The following is a 21,555-nucleotide window of genomic DNA, read 5'->3' on the forward strand; positions in this document are numbered from 1 at the left end:
CCAGGGACAGACTGAGCATCCTCAGGCATCTAGGAGTGTCTCCAAGCCCACCCCCCCAGAGTGGCACACTTCCTCCAACAAGGCCAAACCTTCTAATAATGCCATTTCCTGGGTCAAGCATATGCAAACCATCATATCACCCAACTAGGAGAGCATCCTTACTGCCATATTAATTTAATTGTTTAATTATTATTTTTTTTGAAACAGGGACTTACATACTTGTGATGGTTGTCCTTGAACTCAGTATGTAGTTAAGGATAACCTCAAAGCCTTTTCCTCCTGCCTAAGCAAAGCTGTCTAGGGAACATAAAAGACTAAAGAGTGAGAGGCAGAAGGGTATGGGGCTGGGGAGGGGCAACATGCTCAAAGTCCATTCACAGGTGCTGGAAATGACTTTGTGCCACCTTGCATGAAAAGTAATGCAAAACAGAATGTGTTCTCATTGTGTGTGTGTGTGTGTGTGTGTGTGTTTGCTGGGGTTGGGGCTCCTGAAAAGACAAGAAATATAAAGCATCAAGTATGGCGCTCTTGGCCCCCTCAGTGTTGAAGCTTGAGTTAAGGACCTCTTGTGTAGTAACAGGCTCCCAGATAAGGGCCTGCTCTCTGCACCCTAGTGCTGGAGAGAGATTAGGGTTTGCACAGAGCCTCTCCTTTCTTCCCTGGTCTTCCAGAAAGATGAAGGTAACAGCTCCCCCCCCCATCTAGATTAATTTGTTTTGTTTTATGTGCATAAGCGTTTTGCCTTCATGTATCTATGTGCACCACATGACCGCCTGGTGCCTGTGAAGGTGAGAAGAGTCTCAGACCCCTCTGAAACTAGACTTTAAAATGGTTGTGAGCCACTATGTGGGTGCTGGGAACCAAACCCAGGTCCTTTGGGAGAACAAGCAGTGCCCGTATCTGCCATTTTCCCAGAGTCTAGCCATCTCTTCTTTGATGGTTAGGATGTAAAGACCCTGACTCTTCAGCTTTGGAGTTTCTTTCAGAGTGCTCATCTTCCCTAGTGGGGAGTTTACAGAGGCCTGGCTAGCAATTATTTGTAAGTGTCAGAAAATTATCCTTGGTAGAGATTCTCACAGAAGAGACAAACAAGCTATCTAAAAATCTCCCATTAGACACAACTGGGTTAAGTTGAAAGAAAAAAAAAAAAAAAAAAACCAAACCAAACCAAATGGTGATTGTAACCTGGGGCTGCCTCTGTCTTTATTTGGTAATCCCTTTGTGTCTATTTCTAATTTAAGTCAGAGACATTTTCTCTGGCTCATGGGTTAATGGAAAACATTTGCAATCCAGAGGACTGGAGTGTTCTGCACTTCTTGTGTCTGAGCTCAGGCAAGTGAAGAGCTCAAGTTTTTTTTTTTTTTTTTTTTGCTCCCTCAAGCCAAGAGTAAAGGGGATGCTCTCCCCACCTCACAAGGGTTAATGAGTTGTCGGAGCAATAACTGCCCCAGTCAGGAAGGTACAGTAGCTGGAGTTTTTAGGGTAAAAGCCAGGGCTTTGGTAGATCCAACGAGTGAAGCTCGGCCACCTGCCTTGATATACCAACTAGAGAGAGCTATCAGTCATGGCGAAGGCAAATAGATTTGTTCAGTGTGGCCATGTTGAGACTCAGAGGAGCAGATGAAGGGATTAGCAACCTGGGCTACTGGCTGGAGCTTTTTGGCTTCCACACAGAAGGGAATAGGACAAGAAATGTGCATAGCTAAGCAGTCTGGTCTTGGTGTAGGCTTCTCTATCATCATCTCAACTCTGGATACTTTTTCTGGTAGTTCCAAAGACTTGGTGCTTGGTGATCCCGAAGAAGTACTTGTTGCTTGGTGGTCCCAAAGAAGTACTTGTTGCTTGGTGATCCAGAAGAAGTACTTGTTGCTTGGTGATCCAGAAGAAGTACTTGTTGCTTGGTGATCCCGAAGAAGTACTTGTTGCTTGGTGGTCCCGAAGAAGTACTTGTTGCTTGGTGGTCCCAAAGAAGTACTTGTTGCTTGGTGGTCCCGAAGAAGTACTTGTTGCTTGGTGGTCCCGAAGAAGTACTTGTTGCTTGGTGGTCCCAAAGAAGTACTTGTTGCTTGGTGATCCCGAAGAAGTACTTGTTGCTTGGTGGTCCCAAAGAAGTACTTGTTGCTTGGTGGTCCCAAAGAAGTACTTGTTGCTTTGTGGTCCCGAAGAAGTACTTATTGCTTGAGGGGACAAAATGTTCTTAGGGAGATGCTCACGTTTGTTCCAGGGTGCAGCTTCACCCTCCTGGATAATTCTCCTCATCTGAGAGTGGATGGAGGCTGTATTGAGATGTTCTTCTCTGGGAACTGAAGGTGACTGCAGGTTTAGGACGAGGACCTATGCCTGTGCTTTGAGCCTTGAAGGGGAATGTGTTGGATCCTGGAGCAGAGTGAAGGACACAGGAATGAGATGAGGACCAGGATGGTCGACTTTCCTTCTGTTCTAATCACCTCGTGGGCCCAAGTGAGGAGTCAGTGCTCTTGGGCAGAGGGATCTAAGTGCCCGTGGTGCTCAGATGGGCAGTCAGGTCCCAGGCTTACCTCTAAAGTCAACCTCCACTTCCGTTATAAATAAATGTGGTTACTTCCTAGACCTGTTTTTCCACGCTTTTTCTTTTCCTGGGCCCTTCCCATTTTCTAGCTTTTTCTAGCTGGAAACATTACACGCTCCCCTCAACCTCCACTTTTATGCTCAATGTCCCAAAACTAAGCAACTACACAGAAACAGAAAGATGTCTGGGTGTGCTTCCTGCAGACTCGAGCCGAGCTGCCTCCTCGCCCAGTGGCTGTGCCAACATCGAGTTCAGGGCTTGTCAGTTCTCCATTACGTATGTGTGAATAGCAGACCTCGTAATGGAATGCCCATTATGTTAAACGTTTACAAATGTGCACAGCCATAGGCAGGGACCTCACACTCAGCACACGCTCCAGACGCCTTTGTTCCCTTGCCATTATTTATTCTAAATTATCGGAGCCTGAGTTCCCACCATCTCCCACCCAGGGAGTTCTGCTTTCTTCAAGCTTCATTGTCTATCCCGTGCAGCCACTTGTGTTTCTCAAACCACTCTGTTTCTTGTTTGGGTCTACCTCAGACTATTCTCTGACCACTGTTTTGGAGAAGGCCTTTCCTCCCCAGGATGGTAGGCTGCCTTAAGGCAAGAAAGATGCATGTCAGTCCTCTTCTGTGCATTTATGTGGAATTTGACACGATTCCTTCCGACTGGCCGTCTGCAAAGACAACTCTCAGTGATTTCTGATGTTTGTATGTTCACAGTAATGTTGGAAAAGAGACAGGAAATGCTTTTTAAAACAGGAAGCACCCTTCTATTCCAAGTGGCTCTGACCACCTTCTTTGCAGTTGAGTTGAAACAATTAGACCTAAGTGGTTCCAGCTGTTGCTCATGGAGGGCTCAGTGTGTGTGTGGGGGGTGGGAGAGAGAGAGAGAGAGAGAGAGAGAGAGAGAGAGAGAGAGAGAGAGAGAGAGAGAGAGAGAGAGAGAGAGAGAGATGTAATTGATTATTCCAGGGCAGGTGATGAAAAACCAAGTAGTTTGGTGTGGGTGAGGATGAGTGAGTAAGTCCTGAACTAGCAGCATCTGCATTCTCTAGGGCAGTTTCTGCCTCTGTCTACATGCTGAACATGGATGGTTTTCAGTTTGTTTTTACTCCATAATACATTGCCAAGTATCTTTCCTCAGCAATGTCTTGTTAGTTTGAGTTAAGTTGTCACTGGGATTTTCAGGACAAGAGGCTTTCTAGCAGTCCCCGAAAGCCAAGCCATCATCCCTAGTAAATGAAAGAGATTTAGTAATGCTTAAAGGCAAAGAAAGGGTGTCTACTTGATGTGGCCACACTGGGAGGAGGGACAAATAAAGGGTACTGTGGCTTTAGATTCTCAGAGAAGGAGTTGGAGCAGGGAGTAGGAGTTCTGTGATTTAACAATCCTGATGTAGGTGTAAGTTTGTTGATGATGGTATTTACTCTGTGAAGTGGTCCAAATCCTTTGTGAAGGAGTCAGGGCCCCGCCCCAAGAGGGTCTTCTACTGTGGAAATTCAGAGGAACGCAAGAGAAAAGGTTAAAGATATTGATTTGGTCTCCATATTTTCAGACAAGTGAAGGCAAAAAAGGCCAGGCTTTTATTCAGTGATAACTAGGCGACTGTTCCAATAATAATATGACATCCTTAATTTTTATTCTGTGATTCAGATGGATTTTCTCAAAAACAGGCTCAAACGAGGGTTTTTGGTGTTTTGTTGTTTGCTTTAAAAAATCTTTGTGTGTATGTGTGCATATGTGTGTTCATATGTATGAATGGGGTACATGCATGCTATGGTACACATGAAATGGCACCTCACCTCCCAGCTAGCTTGAGATAGATCTCTTGTTCAGCGCTGTATATGTTAGACTAGCTGGCTACCCAGAGAGCTTCCAGAGATTTTCCCATCTCCTCCCTGTAGGAGTGCCCATGTGACTAGCACTTTACCTGAGGCTGTCGCTTCAGCCCTGTTTTGGGTTTATTGTAAAAGGGCCTCGTGTAACTCAGGTTAGCCTAGAACTCTCTATGTAGATGTGGCTGGCTTTGAACTTCCAACCCTCCTCCGTTTACCCTCCCAAGTCCTGGAGTTACAGGTGTTCACCACTACACCTATTGCATGCAGTGATGGAGGTTAAAGCCGGGGCTTGGCACATGGTAGGCAAACCTTCTACCAACTGAGCTACATCCCCAGCCCTCATCACGGGTTTGGTGGACGCAACACTGGTGTCTGCTGCACAATGCTTTTATCAACATTAGTTTCTTTCTAGACTCTGGAGCAGTTCTGGAGTGCCAGGGCCCCAAAATTTATTGCAAGACTAACGTCAAGGAACTCTCTTCTTTACGTTTGGGTTGTTTGTTTGTTCATTTGTTTTGGCCTTAACATTTAAGTCTTTAATCCATTTCCAGTTAACTTTTGTGGGTGCCACGAAATAAAGAGTCCGTCCACATTACTTTAAATGGGCAAATCCTGTTTCCCTGACACTGCTTGTTGACCTGTCCCATGGTGTGTTCTTGGCAGGCTTGTGAGATCTCAGTTGACTGTGTATGTTTAGGTTTATTGCTGCCCCCCCCTCTAATTACTCCACTTCTTCTTGGGCCTCTGAGTCCCTGTGTGGTCCACGCACCCCACACATCTGCCAGCTTTGTTAGGAAGCTTGATGGTGTTAGTCATTTCACAGCTTATATGCCTCTGTGGGTCCATTATACCTCGTTGTAGCTGGAAAACAAAACAATCAAACAACTCTTGACGGATCTTTACTGCTGGCTTATCTACTTTCCCTGGTCTCTAAGCTTTAGCCCTATCCTGTTCATTCTTGTTGTGAAGCAGTTTCCTCTGGGGCTGTCATGGCCCTTGCCTTCATTGAGTGAGAACTTACAGAATACCTGGGCATGCCAACAAACCAAGAAAAACAATCCAGGGATAGTTAAGCCTCTGGCAGTCACAATGAGCCTGCTAACGTTTCCTTGTAGAAGGAATAGTTTCTCCAGTCTAATACTACCCTATCTGAGAGGAACAAATAATTCTTGCTTTTGCTTTTGCTTTTTGAGACATGTTTCTCTATGTAACCACCTGGCTGTGCTAGAACTCTCTCTGTAGACCAGGCTGGCCTCAGTGTGTGTGTGTGTGTGTGTGTGTGTGTGTGTGTGAGAGAGAGAGAGTGTGTGTGTGTGTGAGTGTGTGTGTGAGTGTGTTGTGTGAGTGTGTGAGTGTGTGTGTGTGAGTGTGTGTGAGTGTGTGTATGAGTGTGTGTGTGTGTGTGTGAGTGAGTGTGTGTGTGTGTGTGTGAGTGTGTGTGTGTGTGTGTGTGACAGCATACATATGGAGGCCAGAGGAGCACTTGTGGATTCTGTGGATGGGACTATGTCCTCCATCTTGGCAGCAAGTGCCTTTACCCACAGAGCACTCTGCCCATGATACATTTCTCTTTATGTGTCCCAGGAAAAGCCACACACAGAACACTTATCTCTTTGGGGAAACCAATCTTATTTTAGAAAAGTTCCAAACATTACAAATAAGATAGCGTGAACTTCCACATTCTCACTAAATTACCCAACTTCTGTGACTAGTATGCTTCATTTGTAACCCCAGATGTCTGTCACGTTTCCTTCTCCACCCCAAACTGGGTTATTTTAAAGCAAATCTTAAACACTTAATTTTCTCGTAAATATTTTAGAATGTATCTCACAAAGACCCTTTAAAAATAACAAAACAAGAAGATCACAATTACATCTAAATACTGTAATCCCTCTCCTTACCTCTACTTCTGTCTGTCTGTCTGTCCCCTCTGCTGTCCACCCCCACCTCCCCACCCCCAACAATGTCTGGCTGTGTAGCCTTGACTGTCCTGGAACTTGCTATATAGATCAGGCTGTCTTTGAACTCAAAGGGACCCACCTGCCTCTCCCCCTGAGAGTCAACACACTTGGCTTCACTTTTATCTTTCCAGTGATTGGCTTAAATCAGAATCTAGCCAAATTGTGCTTTCCTCCTTAGGACTTCTTTGTCTGTTTAAAGACAGCACAAGCTGGCCTGTAACTCTATTAGCAGAGGATGTCTCTGAATGTCTGGTTTTTCTGACTCCTGCTCCCAGTAGATGAGGTTACCACACCCAGTTTATGCAGTGCTGGGAACCATTACAGATACCCTGTGAATGGAGCCTCACCGTGTGAGTTTCCTTGTGTGCTCTGAGGGGCTCAGGGCTGCCGTCCTCTGGTCTGTGTGATTCAGGGGAGCTCACTCCAGGCATTTCCAAAGCACAGAGCTCGTCCTTTATTTACTGCTGGTCCCTGCCCCGCACCCTGGAGGAAGTTGAGAAGTGGGAAGGGACATTAGGTGATGCATAAGCTTTGGCGCTTCGGTGATGACTATGACAGAGGGTCACTGACCCCTGGTTGCTGAGTGCATAGGGCAAGGCCTGCAAACAGGGCTTAAGGGAACAGGAGGCTGAGATATTGCGGGAGGAGGAGTGAAGTTTAAGGAGGAGCCTGTGGTGGTGGTGGAGACCTCTGAGTAGCTGCTATTTCAGCTGCTTGCAGGACAGGATGGACCAGTCAAGGGAACAGATGTCAGCACTGGGAATGCTGGGAATGCTGGGACTGTAGGGAAGGAGCTAGTATGGGGAAATGAGAAAGGCAAAGGAACCAAACTGGCAATGCTGACTCAGGCCTGTAATCACATCATTTGGGAGGTGGAGGCCGAGGGTCAGGAGTTCAAGGTCATCTTTAGCTACATATTTAGTTTCAGGTTAGCCTACTCACTCCAAACCAAACAAGACCAAGCAACACAAGAACAAAGCAAACCCAAGCCACTTCCCAAGAGGCCCAGGTGCTACAGGAGGGAGAATGCAGCCTTGACTAGCTGCACCGATTCCGACTGGGTGGGAGCTTCATGCCTAACACGGGGAAACATTGTTCCGCCACGCTGGCTCTTCTTTGACATATTTCCAAAAAAAAAAAAAAAAAAAAAAAAGTTTAAAGGGAGAAGCCTGAAGTTAGGAATCATCAGAAACTGGCTTATTTAGCTCCCTGTAGCAACTCTCTCTGAGTCGACTTTCTTCATTCTCACAGATGTCTCGAGTTGAAGGTCAAGTAGCTTCCCCGGTAATAACTCCAAGGAGAGTTATGTGATCTGGCATCAAATAGTCACCCGAGGTCCTTGCTTGAAATTTGATTTCTAAGACAAGGCACGCCTTGAGAAAATAGGATCATTCCGATTCCGGTGCCTAGATTCCAAAGAATAGATGGTACCAGGAAGGGTTTCAGGATTGTCATATGATTTTGAATTTCTTTGGAAACACAGCCTAGTGGAAGGGAGCTGTCTGTATGTGGTCTCCACGGGATTGCTTTCTACCAGCAGCCAGTCACTGCCAACCTCTGGCGTCTGTCTGAGAGAGTGAGCAGTTTCCCACACTCCCCCATCACAGCAGTTGGGATATTTGTGTTGGTGGGAGGTTGGACGTTGTGAATTGGGCTGCAGGAGGCATCTGGCATGATCACCATCTCTGCAGACTGTCAGTTTATTCTGCAAGAGTCTCACTGTTGCTAAGTGATGGGAGATATGTTACTTGAGGTAAAATTAATAGCCCATGGTATGTATAAAAAGAGATGGTTTTAGGACAGGGGAATGTAACTCAGTGGGTAGAGGGCTCACTTGGCATACACAAAGTCCTGGGTTCCATTCCCTCACATAGTATAAACAGGAAGTGATAGTATCTACCTATCTATGCACTATGCTAGTCACAGTAGTTAGTTAGTTAGTGACAGTATGCAGGTTTACTTCTTTTTTGTTAAATATTATTTTTTTTTAATGCATATGAGTACAACACTGTAGCTGTCTTCAGACACACCAGAAGAGGGCATCAGATCCCATTACAGATGGTTGTGAGCCACCATGTGGTTGCTGGGGATTGAACTCAGGACCCCTGGAAGAGTGCAGTTAGACCTCTTAACTGCTGAGCCATCTCTCCAGCCCACAGGTTTCCTTCTTAACACATTCATTTTATCATCTCTGTTATCCTTCTCTTTCTGTGGATTGTGGACTCCTTTAAGGTGGACCTGTATCCGGCTCTCTCTGGGACCCTCTGTGGTATAACACAGACACAGTGCGGAAGGCTGACTGCCCTTGTTGAGTTAATTAGTCAATGCTGACAGTCAACAAATCTCCAATGCTCTCACCATTTTGGTCAGGAGAACCCAGAGGGGAAACCTGAGACAGAGTCACTGCCCATGCTGTGACAGCAGGCACACTGCATCACGTCTTAAGATTCTTGTCTACCACAGTCCCGGCACCCCTCCCCCACCAACCTATCCTGCCCGGAAGACATGCTGGTTTTGTGCTAGTCTCATCTCTTTCTCGGATTCTGTTTGTTTTGTATTCCCTGGGCAGGCAGCTGCAACAGTATCCGGTGAGGGGAGCGATCACTTCCTGTGTTAGTTACATTTGTGTCTTTGTATCTGCTGTGACCTCCAAAACTTGATAGCCACAACCAAATGGAGGAAAGGCTTATTTTGGCTCCTGGTCCTGGTGAGCTTTTATCCCGTCATAGTGCGGAAGGTACCGTGGAGCATCATGAAGCTGCACAGTCTAAGGGATGAGAACCCGTGGCAGAGGCTGTTCACATGATGGCTGATTCCAGAGAGCAAGGCAGGAGCTAGGAGCAAAGGCCTGTTCTTAGTGATCCATTCTCCCATCAGCCAGGCTCCGGTGACTCATGGTCCCACCGCCTCTCAAAATAGTGCCACCCTCTGGAAACCTTGTAGGGATTGTTTTACAACCAGACCCTAACATTCCCGTAAGGCGTTCATCTTTGCATTCTCTCTGACCGCACCCGGTTCCTTACAGGTCACCACCAACGGTATCATCGCCATGAGCGAACCCCCAGCCACAGAATCCCATCCTGGAACCTTCCCACCCAGCTTCGGCTCAGTAGCGCCTTTCCTGGCTGACTTGGATACAACAGATGGCTTGGGGAATGTGTACTACCGAGAAGACTTATCTCCCTTCGTTATTCGCATGGCAGCGGAGTATGTCCAGAGAGGCTTCCCGGAGGTCTCTTTCCAGCCCACTAGTGTGGTGGTTGTCACTTGGGAATCCGTGGCCCCCTATGGAGGGCCCAGCGGGAGCTTTGTTGAGGAAGGCAAGGTGAGTGCACTCTGAGTGGAGATGCAGGTATCTGGTCTGGTATGTTGACTGTAGTCTTTGGGGTTCTGGTTTGTGCTTGTTCCAATGGACAGCATGGCTATGTTCTTGCTCAAGACAGGAAGTCGAGAAAAAAGTCCAATAAATTGCTTTTTATATGCAGGTCAGCAACCTCCAGATGCTTATCTCTAGGGCTGTCTAAGTTATTTCTGTGACTGTCTGATGTTGAGAAAGCCAGTTATTTGAGGAGATTGCTTTATGGCAAACATATGCCTGGGAAATGGTAACTGTGTTCCTTCTTTCATTGAGAAAGAATGATAGAGAACTTATGAATAGGAAATGATAGCTATCAAAGTTCTGATCAATGTGCTCCTCCTGAGTGAAGAAAAGTCCACTAGTAAAGAATCTGCCTTAATAATATTTAATGGAACAATCCCAAACTTTCAGCCTTCTCTCCCTGTCCCCCATGGGACACATAGCATTCCACAGAACACACTTCGGAGAAGTCTGTGGTGGGTCTGCATATCTCACATGCTTTGCAAAATTGGAAGATTTCCTGACCCTAGAATACTGAGCTCTTGCTTGCCTCTTGGGGCTAACCTGATAAAACTTCATATACCCTCTCCAGTATACTTGCCTTGAGCATACCTTTTCCTTTGTTCTGGTATGGTTTTAGTCCACCATGTCTTGCACTAATTTGTCCTTGACATGACTCCCTCCTTATTGTAAACTCAGGCCCTCCTGTGAAGCTTTGACCAACAAGGGCCTCTCTTACACTGACCCTACCTAGCACAGGATGTGTCTTCATTTGACTTACATATAGTATGCTGCATGCATCTGTCCTCAGGCTAGGCCATGTTTGTTCGTATACCTACCTCTCCATGTAGACTGCACATTCTCAACTGCAGGAGCATGAGATGGAACTCTGCCCACTCTCCCTGTCCTTTCTACAAGGAGCCCAGTGAATGGCATGTTTGTGAGTGTGATTGTGTTGCTAGAGGCTGACTTTTAACTCATCTCCACAGAGGAACACGTTCCAGGCTGTTCTGGCCTCCTCAAATTCCAGCTCCTACGCCATTTTCCTTTATCCTGAAGATGGTCTACAGTTCTTTACAACGTTCTCGAAGAAGGATGAAACCCAAGTACCCGCCGTGGTTGGCTTCAGCAAAGGTCTAGTAGGATTTCTATGGAAGAGCAACGGAGCCTATAACATATTTGCCAATGACAGGGAATCAATTGAAAATTTGGCCAAGTATGCATATTTCTTATTTGTCTTTTGTCATTAGATTCCCCTTAATAATATTTATTATATATTGTTTCACCAAACGAAATGGAATAAGTATTAAATTACCTAAGAATGTTCTTATAGATTTAAATTTTATAGAGAGACATTTAAATACTGAAATAGTATTTTATTTTCCTGGTGAATCTTAGGGAATGTATTTAGCACGAGGAGGTCTTTTGTTTATTTTCACCTTTGTTTATGTGCATGAGCATTTAGCATCACATGCATGAAGTGCCCGTGGAGACCAGAAAAGCATTGGATCCCCTGGGACTGAAGTCGCAGATGGTTCTCAGTCACCACTTGGATGCTGGGAATTGAACCCAGACCCTCTGGAGGAGTTACCAATGCTCTTAATTTCCGAGCCATCTCTCTAGCCCCGATAGTTTGTTATTTAGAGTGCACCCTCATGCAAAACTGTCTCTACTGTGTCCCCTGAGTTTGAAGTCAGAAATTATGGAAATTTAAACCTGTCTTCTGCCAGGAACCTAAACTAAGAGCGGGTTTTCCTCCATACACACAGATGCAAAACAGTTCTTTACTGTGCTCAGTGAAGCCTCATTGTAATGTGAATGTCGAGAAGCTAGGGACACGGGGACATTATACAGAAGAGACAGATGGCCAAGATTATTTATTGGGTTTGTTTTGTTTTGTTTAGGTGTTTTGAGACAGGATCTCATATAGCCCAGGCTGTACCCAAACTTTCCACGTAGGGAAAGATGGATGACCTTGAACTCTAGATCCTTCAGCCCCTACCTCCAAGGTGCTGTGGGGTTACAGGTGTGGGACACCATGCCTGGCTCCCAGACTGTGTTTTAAGAGTTAAAATCTTACATCTCCCAGTATTTTTTAACCAACCCCCTCCCCCATTTTCTCTTCTTAGGTCTAGACTAAAATTCTCCCGTCCTTTGCCAAGTGCTGCTGATAAATGCAGAACAACCTGCTTTAGGCAATAGGAGAAGCCCCAAGGCCCAGTGTTCTGTAGCATAGATCTGTCTGCCATGGCCATGACTTAAGACAGAAACAAGAGTATAGAAAATGAGGATCATTTGAAAACTTTAGGCACTTCTCACTTTTAAAAACACATGATTTATTGTATGTGTATGTATATACAGTTCATGTATACATGCATATATGTACATATACACACAACCAATATAACTCCAGCTCTAGGGGATCTGATTCCCTTTTTGGTTACTTTGGGAACTTGCATGTACATATAAATATAGACATATACACACATATATAGTTATACACATACATACACATAAATAAATAATAACATAAATCCTAAAAACAAAGCAAAACAAAACAAAAACCCCAAAACACAACAGGACTAGAGAAACGGTTCAGCTGGCACAAGACCTCACTGTTATTCCCATACCAACATACAAAGCCAGACACGGTGGTGTCTGCTTATAAATCCAACCCTGGGAGGTTGAGATGGATGGACTCCTGGCATTTTGCCAGCCATCTTTGTCTACTTAGTCCCAGGGCAGTGAGGCGCCCTGCCTTAAAAACAAAACAAAATCAACAAAACCAACAACAAACCAAAGATCAAGGTGGCCAGGTGAAATGGTGCACACTTTTAGTCCTAGCACTAGGAAGGCAGAGGCAGATGGATTTCTAGAGGTTTGAGACCATCCTGATCTACAAATCAAGTCTTTCAGGACAGCTAGAGCTGGTACACAGGGAAATCCTGTCTCAGTAAACAAAACAAACAAAACAAAAACCCCCAAATCAAAAGAGCTAAGTAGGTTTCACTCTACGTGACGAGAAGAAAATGTGGTGGAATGACTCTCTGGTCCCTCATGAGACGGGGCTCATAAACTGTGGACTGTATGAGGTGGTGGCATTGAGAGTCCTTGGTGTCCTGTGATGGCCCTAGAGAGTAAGCTCTTCATTGTGTCCTGTCTATTTAGACTCAGTCTCACTAATAGTCCCGGCCTGTATGAGCTTTGGGATGACCACCCATGGCACTGATGGCCTCCTGGACACTGGCTCTTGCCAAGGACACATGCCACATTTTTCAGATGGTTATAATCCATCTGAACTCCTCCTACCTGCTTGTGTGCTGTGGCCCATTCTCAGGATGCCTTCCTTGCCTCTAGGAGCAGCAATGCTGGGCACCAGGGTGTGTGGGTGTTTGAGATCGGAAGTCCTGCTACTGCCAAGGGAGTGGTGCCTGCAGATGTGAACCTGGACCTGGACAATGACGGAGCAGACTATGAGGATGAAGATTATGATCTAGTAACCCCTCATCTCGGCCTGGAGGATGTGGCCACCCAACCCTTTCCTTCCTATAGCCCAAGAAGGGGATACCCTGACCTACACAATGTACCTAGGATCCTCTCTCCTAGCTACGAGGCTACAGAGAGACCCCATGGAACCCCCACTGAGAGAACCAGATCTTTCCAGCTGCCAGTGGAGAGGTTCTCCCAGCAGCACCCTCAGGTCATTGATGTGGATGAAGTAGAGGAAACGGGAGTTGGTAAGACATTCGTTTTACAAGTTGGAACATTTTTTCTCCTGCCTTGCTAGATAGGAGTTGGCTAGTGTAGGTGAGTCATGTGCCCCTTGAGGTGACTTTATGGGGAGCATCTAATCTGAGGGAGCAGGGGCTGAATGCTTTCACTGAAGAGCAATGGGTGCATAGGCCCCACGATTCTGAGTGACCCAGTGATCTTTTAGGATTAGAGATTTGGTTCTGGACACAGTAGGAATATGCCTCACTTCAAGATCCCCCATAATGTATCCTGTTTTAAAGAGAGTCAGGGCCGGGGAGGGATGGCTCAGCAGGTAAAGGTACTACTGATGACAGAAGTTTGATCTTCTGAAGCCCACAGAGTAGAAGGAGAGGTATGACCCCCCCCCCCAATTGTCCTCTAACATAGACAGTCAGACAGACAGACAGATGGATGTATTGTTTTTTTAAGACAGGGGCTCATTTCTGTGGCTTTGGATGGCCTGGATTTGACATAGAACTTGACTGGCCTAGAACTCATGGAGACCCTGTTGCCACTTCTCCCCATGCGCTACCCTAATCTAGCTAATGCATTTTTTTTTCTTTTTAAAATGTCATTGTTGGTTAGACAGTGGTGGCACACACCTTTAATTTCAGCACTTGGAAGGCAGAGGCAGGTGGATCTCTGTGAATTGAGGACATCCTGGTCTATGAGTGAGTTTCAGAACAGCTGGAACTATACAAAGAAACCCTGTCTCCAAAAACCAAAACCGAAAAGGTCCCTGTTGAGTACTGTTAGCTCAACACTGAAGAGGCTGAAGCTGGAGAATGGAAGTTTCTAGTCTGGCATACAGTTAGATCCTGTCTCAAAAGCCAAAAGAGAAGGAAGGGAAGACCTTAGAATACTTTTGGAACTCAAGTGTCTTGTTTGTGACTTCTGGGATGTATTCAGCCACCTGAAAAAACATGAAGTTCCTTTGTCTCTTTATGAAGTTTTTATTTCACATTTTTTTCTTCTTGGTTTTGGGATTCAGGCAGCTTATCCTCCTGTCATTTGCAGTTGTTTGTTAAAGATTCTCTCTCTCTCTCTCTCTATCTCTCTCTCTATCTCTCTCTCTCTCTCTTTCTCTCTCTCTCTCTCTCTCTCTCTCTCTCTATCTCTCTCTCTCTCTCTTTCTCTCTCTCTCTCTCTCTCTCTCTCTCTCTCTCTCTCTCTCACACACACACACACACACACACACACATACACACACACACACACACACACACACACACAGATAGACACAAAGGTTAGTTTTAATTGTCAACTTGATACAACCTGGAAAGAGTGTCGGAGGAAGATGTCTAGATCAGGTTGGCCGGTGGAGCATGTCTGTGGTCCAATTGCCTCAGCGGATGTAGGAAAACCCACACTGTGAACAAGCTGCACCCTCCCATGGCTTGGGACGTGGGATTGTATAAGAGAACGCTGGCGGAGCAGTGGGCATGTATGCCTTTGTTCCTTTCTGCTTTTGATTGTGGCTGTGACCTGTCTGGCTTCTTCTTTGTACGATAGAGTTATACCTCAGATAAACCTTCTTCTCCCTACATTGCTTCTTGCCAGTTTTTTGTTTTGTTTTGTTTTGTTTTTGGAGTCATGATTTCTCTGTGTAGCCATGATTGTCTTGGATCTCACTCTGTAGACCAGGCTGGCATTGAACTCACAAAGATCTGCTGCCTCTGCCTCTTGAGTGCTGGGATTAAAGGTGTGTGCCAGTACTGCCCAGCATTTGTCGGAAATTAAAAAAAAACATTTATTTATTTAACTTTTGTATGTGAGTACACCATAGCTGTCTTCGAAACATCAGAAGAAGGCATGGGGTCCCACTACAGATGGTTGTGAGCCACCATGTGGTTGCTGGGATTTGAACTCGGGACCCTTGGAAGAGCAATCAGTGCTCTTAACCACTGAGCCATCTCTCCAGCTCCCAGAATTTTTTAAATCATGAGAACAGGAAAAAAAATAGGGCACCAATTGAGAAATCATTTAAAAGAAAGATTTATTTATTTATGTGTGTTTTACCTGCATGTATGTATGTGCATACCTAGTGCCCAGAGAGTCCAGAAGAAGCCATCAGATCCCCTGGAACTGGAATTACAGATGGTTGAGCGTTGCCGTGCAGGTGTTAGGAATCAAACCTGGGTCCTCAAAGAGCAGCAAGTGCTCTAACCACTGGGCAATCTCTCCAGTTCCCATCAAGACTCAAGTGAATGGGAGCAGTAGAGTCTTTACTCTTTCTACTGAGAGGTTACTATGAAACTTCTTAGAAACAGTCCATTCACCCTACTGTCAAGTTGACTTGTGTTTGTTTCCCCTTTCTCGCTCCGATGGACCTCATGGCCGTAGTCATTACTGTCTATCCATATTGAGTACCCCAAAATGGGCAAGATGGGGATTTATGCTTACTGAGGTGCAGAAGTGACCAAGATGCCATATGGTGGCAAGATGACTTCATGGATTAGAGCCTTAAACCTCATAAACACCGTCCTCTGGAATTAGGGGAGAGAAGGAGTATCCCGACTTCTCTACCAGCGGCGTTCGGCCTTTGATTCCGCTTTTGCCTGTGTTTGCTTATAGATGTTAAGTTTTGAGCCTCATCATTTTCCTGCTACCCATCCTAAATATCTGAAGTGATCGTTTATGAAACTGTCACATTTGTTTACTCCCAACAACAAATGGCGGTGATAGTTGCAGAAGCCCAGACTCTCGGCTCAAAATGTATCTGTGACAGATGGCATGTTTTTGTCCCCTTTGCAAGTTACTTCACTGTGTTTATTAGAAGCATCAGCTGTCTGAGGCTTACGGAAACAGTCTGCTGTTGTTTCAATAGTTGCTCTGAGACACAGAGAACTCAGCAGACCCATCGTGGGGGATCTCTGGCTGGATCTTTTGTAATCACAAAACCTCGGGTTTACTCAGGTGCCCTTCGGTTGGGTCACCATATTCATCTGTGTACACGGGGAGCTCCGAGTGCTGCAGCCAATAGAATCTACCTGAGGATACATTTTATCTTGATCTTCCCTCCTAAAGTCAGTCATCAACAGGACTATTATTGTTTCTAGAAGTTCACTCCTCTTGGGATTTTTGAACTTCAAATGAGTTTGCTCTAGCTAGGTCATGAGATTTAACAGGCAGGTTTGCAAGTCTGATAAAACAAACTTGGATGGTAGAAATTTAGATGAGAGAGGGGCTCAGTTTCGAGTCTTGGGCCAAAGGATCTTAGAAGAGATGTAATCAAAGGATTGTTTCTAGTTGGCTGTTTTTTTTTTTTTTTAATTTGTTTTTATTTTTGGAGATTATAAAATAATTACATCGGGGGGGGGGGTGGAGAGATGGCTCAGTGGTTAAGAGCACTGACTGCTCTTCCAGAGATTCTGAGTTCAATTTCCAGCAACCACATGGCAGCTCACAACCATCTGTAATATGTTCCAGTGACCTCCCCTGGTGTATCAAAAGACAGCTAGAGTGTACTCAATATATAAAATAAAATCTTTAAAATAAAATAATTACATCATTTTCTCCCTTTTTAAATTCCTCCAAACCTTTTCTATTTATTCCCCACCTCACTCTCTTTCAGATTCATGGCCCCTTTTTCTTTAATTGTTGTTGTATGTATATTTCTATAATGATCAGCTTTTGAGTATATAGGAATACATACACACACACACACACACACACACACACACACACTTTAAAACTGTGGCAGCTCTTAAGCATGATTACTTAGCTTCTTTTAGACTTGTTTACACCAGCGATCTGAGTTATAGAGCCTTCTCTTTATCCAAATGGCCACACTCATACCATGGGCTTTAGTCTGCAGTGATTGGCTTAGCCCCTTGAAGGTCTTAGGTAGAGTCCAGTCCTGATGGCTCCAAGGCACCTGTGTGGAACTGCCTCTCAGCCGAGAACCTGCAAAGCTTTGACGGGTATACTTCTGTTTCCTCCCCACAGTGTTCAGCTACAACACAGGTTCCCAGCAGACGTGTGCCAACAACAGACACCAGTGCTCCGTGCACGCAGAGTGCAGAGACTATGCTACCGGCTTCTGCTGCAGGTGTGTGGCCAACTACACGGGCAACGGCAGGCAGTGTGTGGCAGAAGGTAATGTTACTCCTGTGCACTTTCAGCTTCACGGAGAAGGGAAAGGGTGGCTTTGGGTCTCGGAGCTTGCTTATAGATATGTCCCCTGGTCTCTGGAATGTGCAGTTTTTAATGACATCATCTCTGTTACATTCTCTGATGGGCATTCCTCCCAGGATGCCCTTTTTTTTTCCTTTCCCCCATTTTCCTTCACTCATAGCTTTGTCTCTGGAGTCCCCTCTGTTCATTGCTTGCTTTTGAGACACCATCTTGCTGTGTAGCCTGGGCTGACCTCAGGATTGAGATTCTCTACATGATGGTGACAGGCTGCACTGTGCACCCTACACTTGGCTTGAGTTTTTAGATCTGAGTGTATTACTTGTAGATCTTTCTCTCCTTCCCTCCCTCTTCCTTCCCCCTCCCACTAGCTCTGTCCCTCCCTGTCTGGCTTAGACCAGAGTATGTAATTTCCTTTGCCTCCACCTTTTCTCATGTTTCTGAAACCACATTGTCTTAGTTAAGGTTTTTACTGCTGTGAACAGACACCATGACCAAGGCAACTCTTATAAGGACAAGATTTAATTGGGGCTGGCTTACAGGTTCAGAGGTTCAGTCCATTATCATCAAGGTGGGAGCATGGCAGCATCCAGGCAGGCATGGTGCAGGAGGAGCTGAGAGTTCTACATCTTCATCTAAATGCTGCTAGAAGAATACTGACTTACAGGCAGCTAATGTGAGAGTCTTAAAGCCCACACCCACCATGACACACCCACTCCAACGAAGCCACGTCTACTCCAATAGGGCCATACCCTGTTGTGCCACTCCCTGGGCAGAGTATATACAAACCATAACACGCATCAAACCTGAGGTGAAACTCACAGGGTGTTGTCCTCAGTTCTAGCTTGTCACACTCAATACATATCCAGCTCCAAAGTGGATTCCATGATAGCTGAGGTCAGCTTTGACCTCTGACCCCCACAGGACTGGCTAGTCCCTATCCCCACAAAGTTAGAGGACTCTTTTATGTAAGTCTAAGTCACAGTCATTGGAGATCTTTGGGGTTATAAATTGGAAATGAAATAAAATGACAGACCCTTGCATTTGGCCTTTGTCCCTTCAGATGCCACCAAACTGCCTCATTTGTCACAAGCTACCTTCACGTGGGGACTTAGTTGCTTTGTAAAATCTGAGTAATTAAAACCTAATTGGAGAAAAATGTTCTGTTTTCCAGAATTTTTATCATTGCTATCCTGAAATCAGTTATTTTAATTTCACATACACACACACACACACACACACACACACACACACACACAATTATTTCCTTCTGGGTCATAATAGAGGAAAGTGAAGCTTTATTTTCATCCTTCCTCGGCAATGAACCAATATGTGGTTTAGAATTCATATTAATTTGGAAGAATGTTCTTAATTTTAAACCATTTTAATTTCCTTCCAAATCTTGTCACCCCAGGGGTGGGGAGCTTTGAGTATTTATGCTAGGCTTGGCTTGGCTTTTATGTTTTTTGTCCTAGGAAAAGCTTCGAAAATCCACACGGAAGTGCATTCTCTTCCTCCCTCTCTCCCTCTCTTCACCTCTGGGTGTTGGGTACTGAGTCCAGGACCCTTCCCAGTCAAGCACTCTACCTGCTGGGCCGGCCATTTCTTCACCCCAAAGTATTATGTTCACACCCTGTAATTGCTTTGTGGTTTAAATATTTGTTGGACTTTTGCTACTTATTTTTTTATACAGGCATGGATTTTTATTCAGGTGTCTTAGGCCCCTACCACTCAGGAGACCTAGGACAGGGGGATTGGTGTAAGTTTGAGGCTAGCCTGGGCTACAGGGTGAATTCCAGGGCAGCTAGGGCTACTGAATGAGAGAGACCCTGACTCAAAAAAACCAGGGAGAGAAAGGCTAGCTTAGAGTCTAGCGGAAGCACTTTGGCTTTCTTAACTTGGCTTCCTTTGTTGTTTCTGTAATGTTCTTGGAATTTTTTTTTTGTTTTGTTTTCCATTTTCAAGGGGTCATAGGATCCCCAGTGTAATGACACAGTGGAAGTACAGAGTTACTTCATGTCAGATATGTCCTGATTGGTCGGTGACCTCATTTAGCAGCTTTCCTCAGCGGATAGATGACACCCACGAACACATCCGTGTCTCTGGGAGGAGGGGGTAGAGGTCATGTTTCTGACCAACAACCTAGAAAAATAAGATATATCATCTATGGCTGATAGAGATCCAGGGGTAGAGTTCAGTGGCAAAGCCCCCACTCAATCTTTTGTGCCAAAAGAAAAATGAAAAACCTTCAAAGAATTTAATTCCATGTCCTACTTCAGCAGTGTAAGGTGGCTGCTATTTAACTTTTTACTTACATCTTCCTTCAGGATTTTTTTCTTATTTTGTAGTATAATTCTCATACATGTGTGTGCATGTGTGTACATGTATGTGTATGTATGTGCATGTGTGTATGTGCATGTGTGTGCACGTGTATACATGTATGTGCATATGTGTGCATGTGTGCATGTGTGTGTGTGTGTATGTGTAGTGTTTGTATGTGCACACATGTGGAGGCCAGAAGTCACCGTCATGTGTTTTCCTTTCTTGCTCTCCACTTACTCTCTTTTAAGATGGGGTCCCTCACTGAACCTCAAGCTTCCTCTCCTCTGTGTTCCCTCTCCATCCTGGTGCTGAGGTTATAAGTGTACATCGTCACACCAGGCTTTTTCTATGCTTATCCTTATCCCTTATCCTTACGTAGTGCTGAGACTCTTAATGCCTGTGATGCACGATTATGGGTCTTTTTCAAAATTCTGTCCATTGTCTTTATGTGGGAGAAAGGAGAGGTGTTAGGGTCCCTGAGGTCCCTGGTACACAGTGGCGGGCACCTAGCATTCTGCCCATTAGTCACACGCAACAGAGGCAGGAGCATTGGAGTATCCAGGGCTTATGGCACACAATCACAAGTATTTTCATTTCCCCCAAAAACATTTCCCACAGCATTGTCGCCATCTTGCTTTCCTAATGAATAAACACATTCCTCTCTCTGGAAGGTAGGGGAAAACCCTCTTCACCTTCTCCCTTTGTTTCTGGCCCAGGCTCTCCTCAGCGGGTCAACGGCAAGGTGAAGGGAAGGATCTTCGTGGGGAACAGCCAGGTCCCTGTGGTGTTTGAGAACACTGACCTACACTCCTATGTGGTGATGAACCACGGCCGTTCTTACACAGCCATCAGCACCATCCCTGAAACTGTCGGGTACTCTCTGCTTCCCCTGGCACCCATTGGAGGCATCATTGGATGGATGTTTGCCGTGGAGCAGGATGGGTTCAAGAATGGGTTTAGCATCACAGGTAACTGACCCACCCCCCAATTAAAATGAATGTGCTACACAAAATTAATGTGTCACGGGGGCGGTGTAAGAATGAATGGGTTCGAAACTCTGTCTGCAGACACCTGGACAGTTTCATGTGTGGACAAGGGCCTCTCTAGTTCTTCCTCAGAAACAAGGACAAGGAAAAATTCATGTATAGCATGTTCATTAAGGCAGACCATATAGAATTATGCTTTGATGAAGGAACGGTTTCTTGGCGGGGATTTAGAAGGTCTCTTGTTTGGTGCTGAGGAGGTACCATAGCCACTGAAGTGCTTGCCTTGCAAGCGTAAGAACCTGTATCCATTTCCTGGAACCCACATAAAGAGCCAGGTATGGTGGCAAATGCTGATGATACCAGCCCTAGCGTGGCAGAGACAGGATCACCATGGCTCACCCACCAGCCAGCCTAATTGTCAAGCTCCAGGTCCCAGTGACAGACATATACTCTATCTAAATATGTAATGATGAGCATGTAAATTTACATCTAGATTCCACCTAGGAGAGAGACCACACAAATATTTGTAGTTCCTAGTCTAGCTCAGTTAAACAAGCCAGGGCCCATGACTTCTTTGCCTGCCTCTCACTCCGTGAACCTAGGGCCAGCAGGAGGGTGCACTTGCCCAGATGGCGGGGTGACAGGCCTGCCTT

General features: G+C 45.4%; 1 protein-coding gene across 1 annotated transcript in view; it reads left to right on the forward strand.

The window, feature by feature from the left end:
• NID1 (nidogen 1) overlaps nt 1-21,555 on the forward strand; it is a 68,039-nt gene that overhangs the window by 12,866 nt on the left and 33,618 nt on the right. The window contains exons 2-6 of the mRNA XM_080917809.1: nt 9,375-9,674; nt 10,697-10,923; nt 13,065-13,444; nt 17,409-17,558; nt 20,633-20,884. Of these exons, the coding sequence (XP_080773935.1) occupies nt 9,375-9,674; nt 10,697-10,923; nt 13,065-13,444; nt 17,409-17,558; nt 20,633-20,884 (1,309 nt within the window). The remainder of the gene's footprint in view (nt 1-9,374; nt 9,675-10,696; nt 10,924-13,064; nt 13,445-17,408; nt 17,559-20,632; nt 20,885-21,555) is intronic.

This window comes from Micromys minutus (assembly GCF_963924665.1).
Source record: "Micromys minutus genome assembly, chromosome: 6".
In the NCBI taxonomy this organism is placed as follows: Eukaryota; Metazoa; Chordata; class Mammalia; order Rodentia; family Muridae; genus Micromys; species Micromys minutus.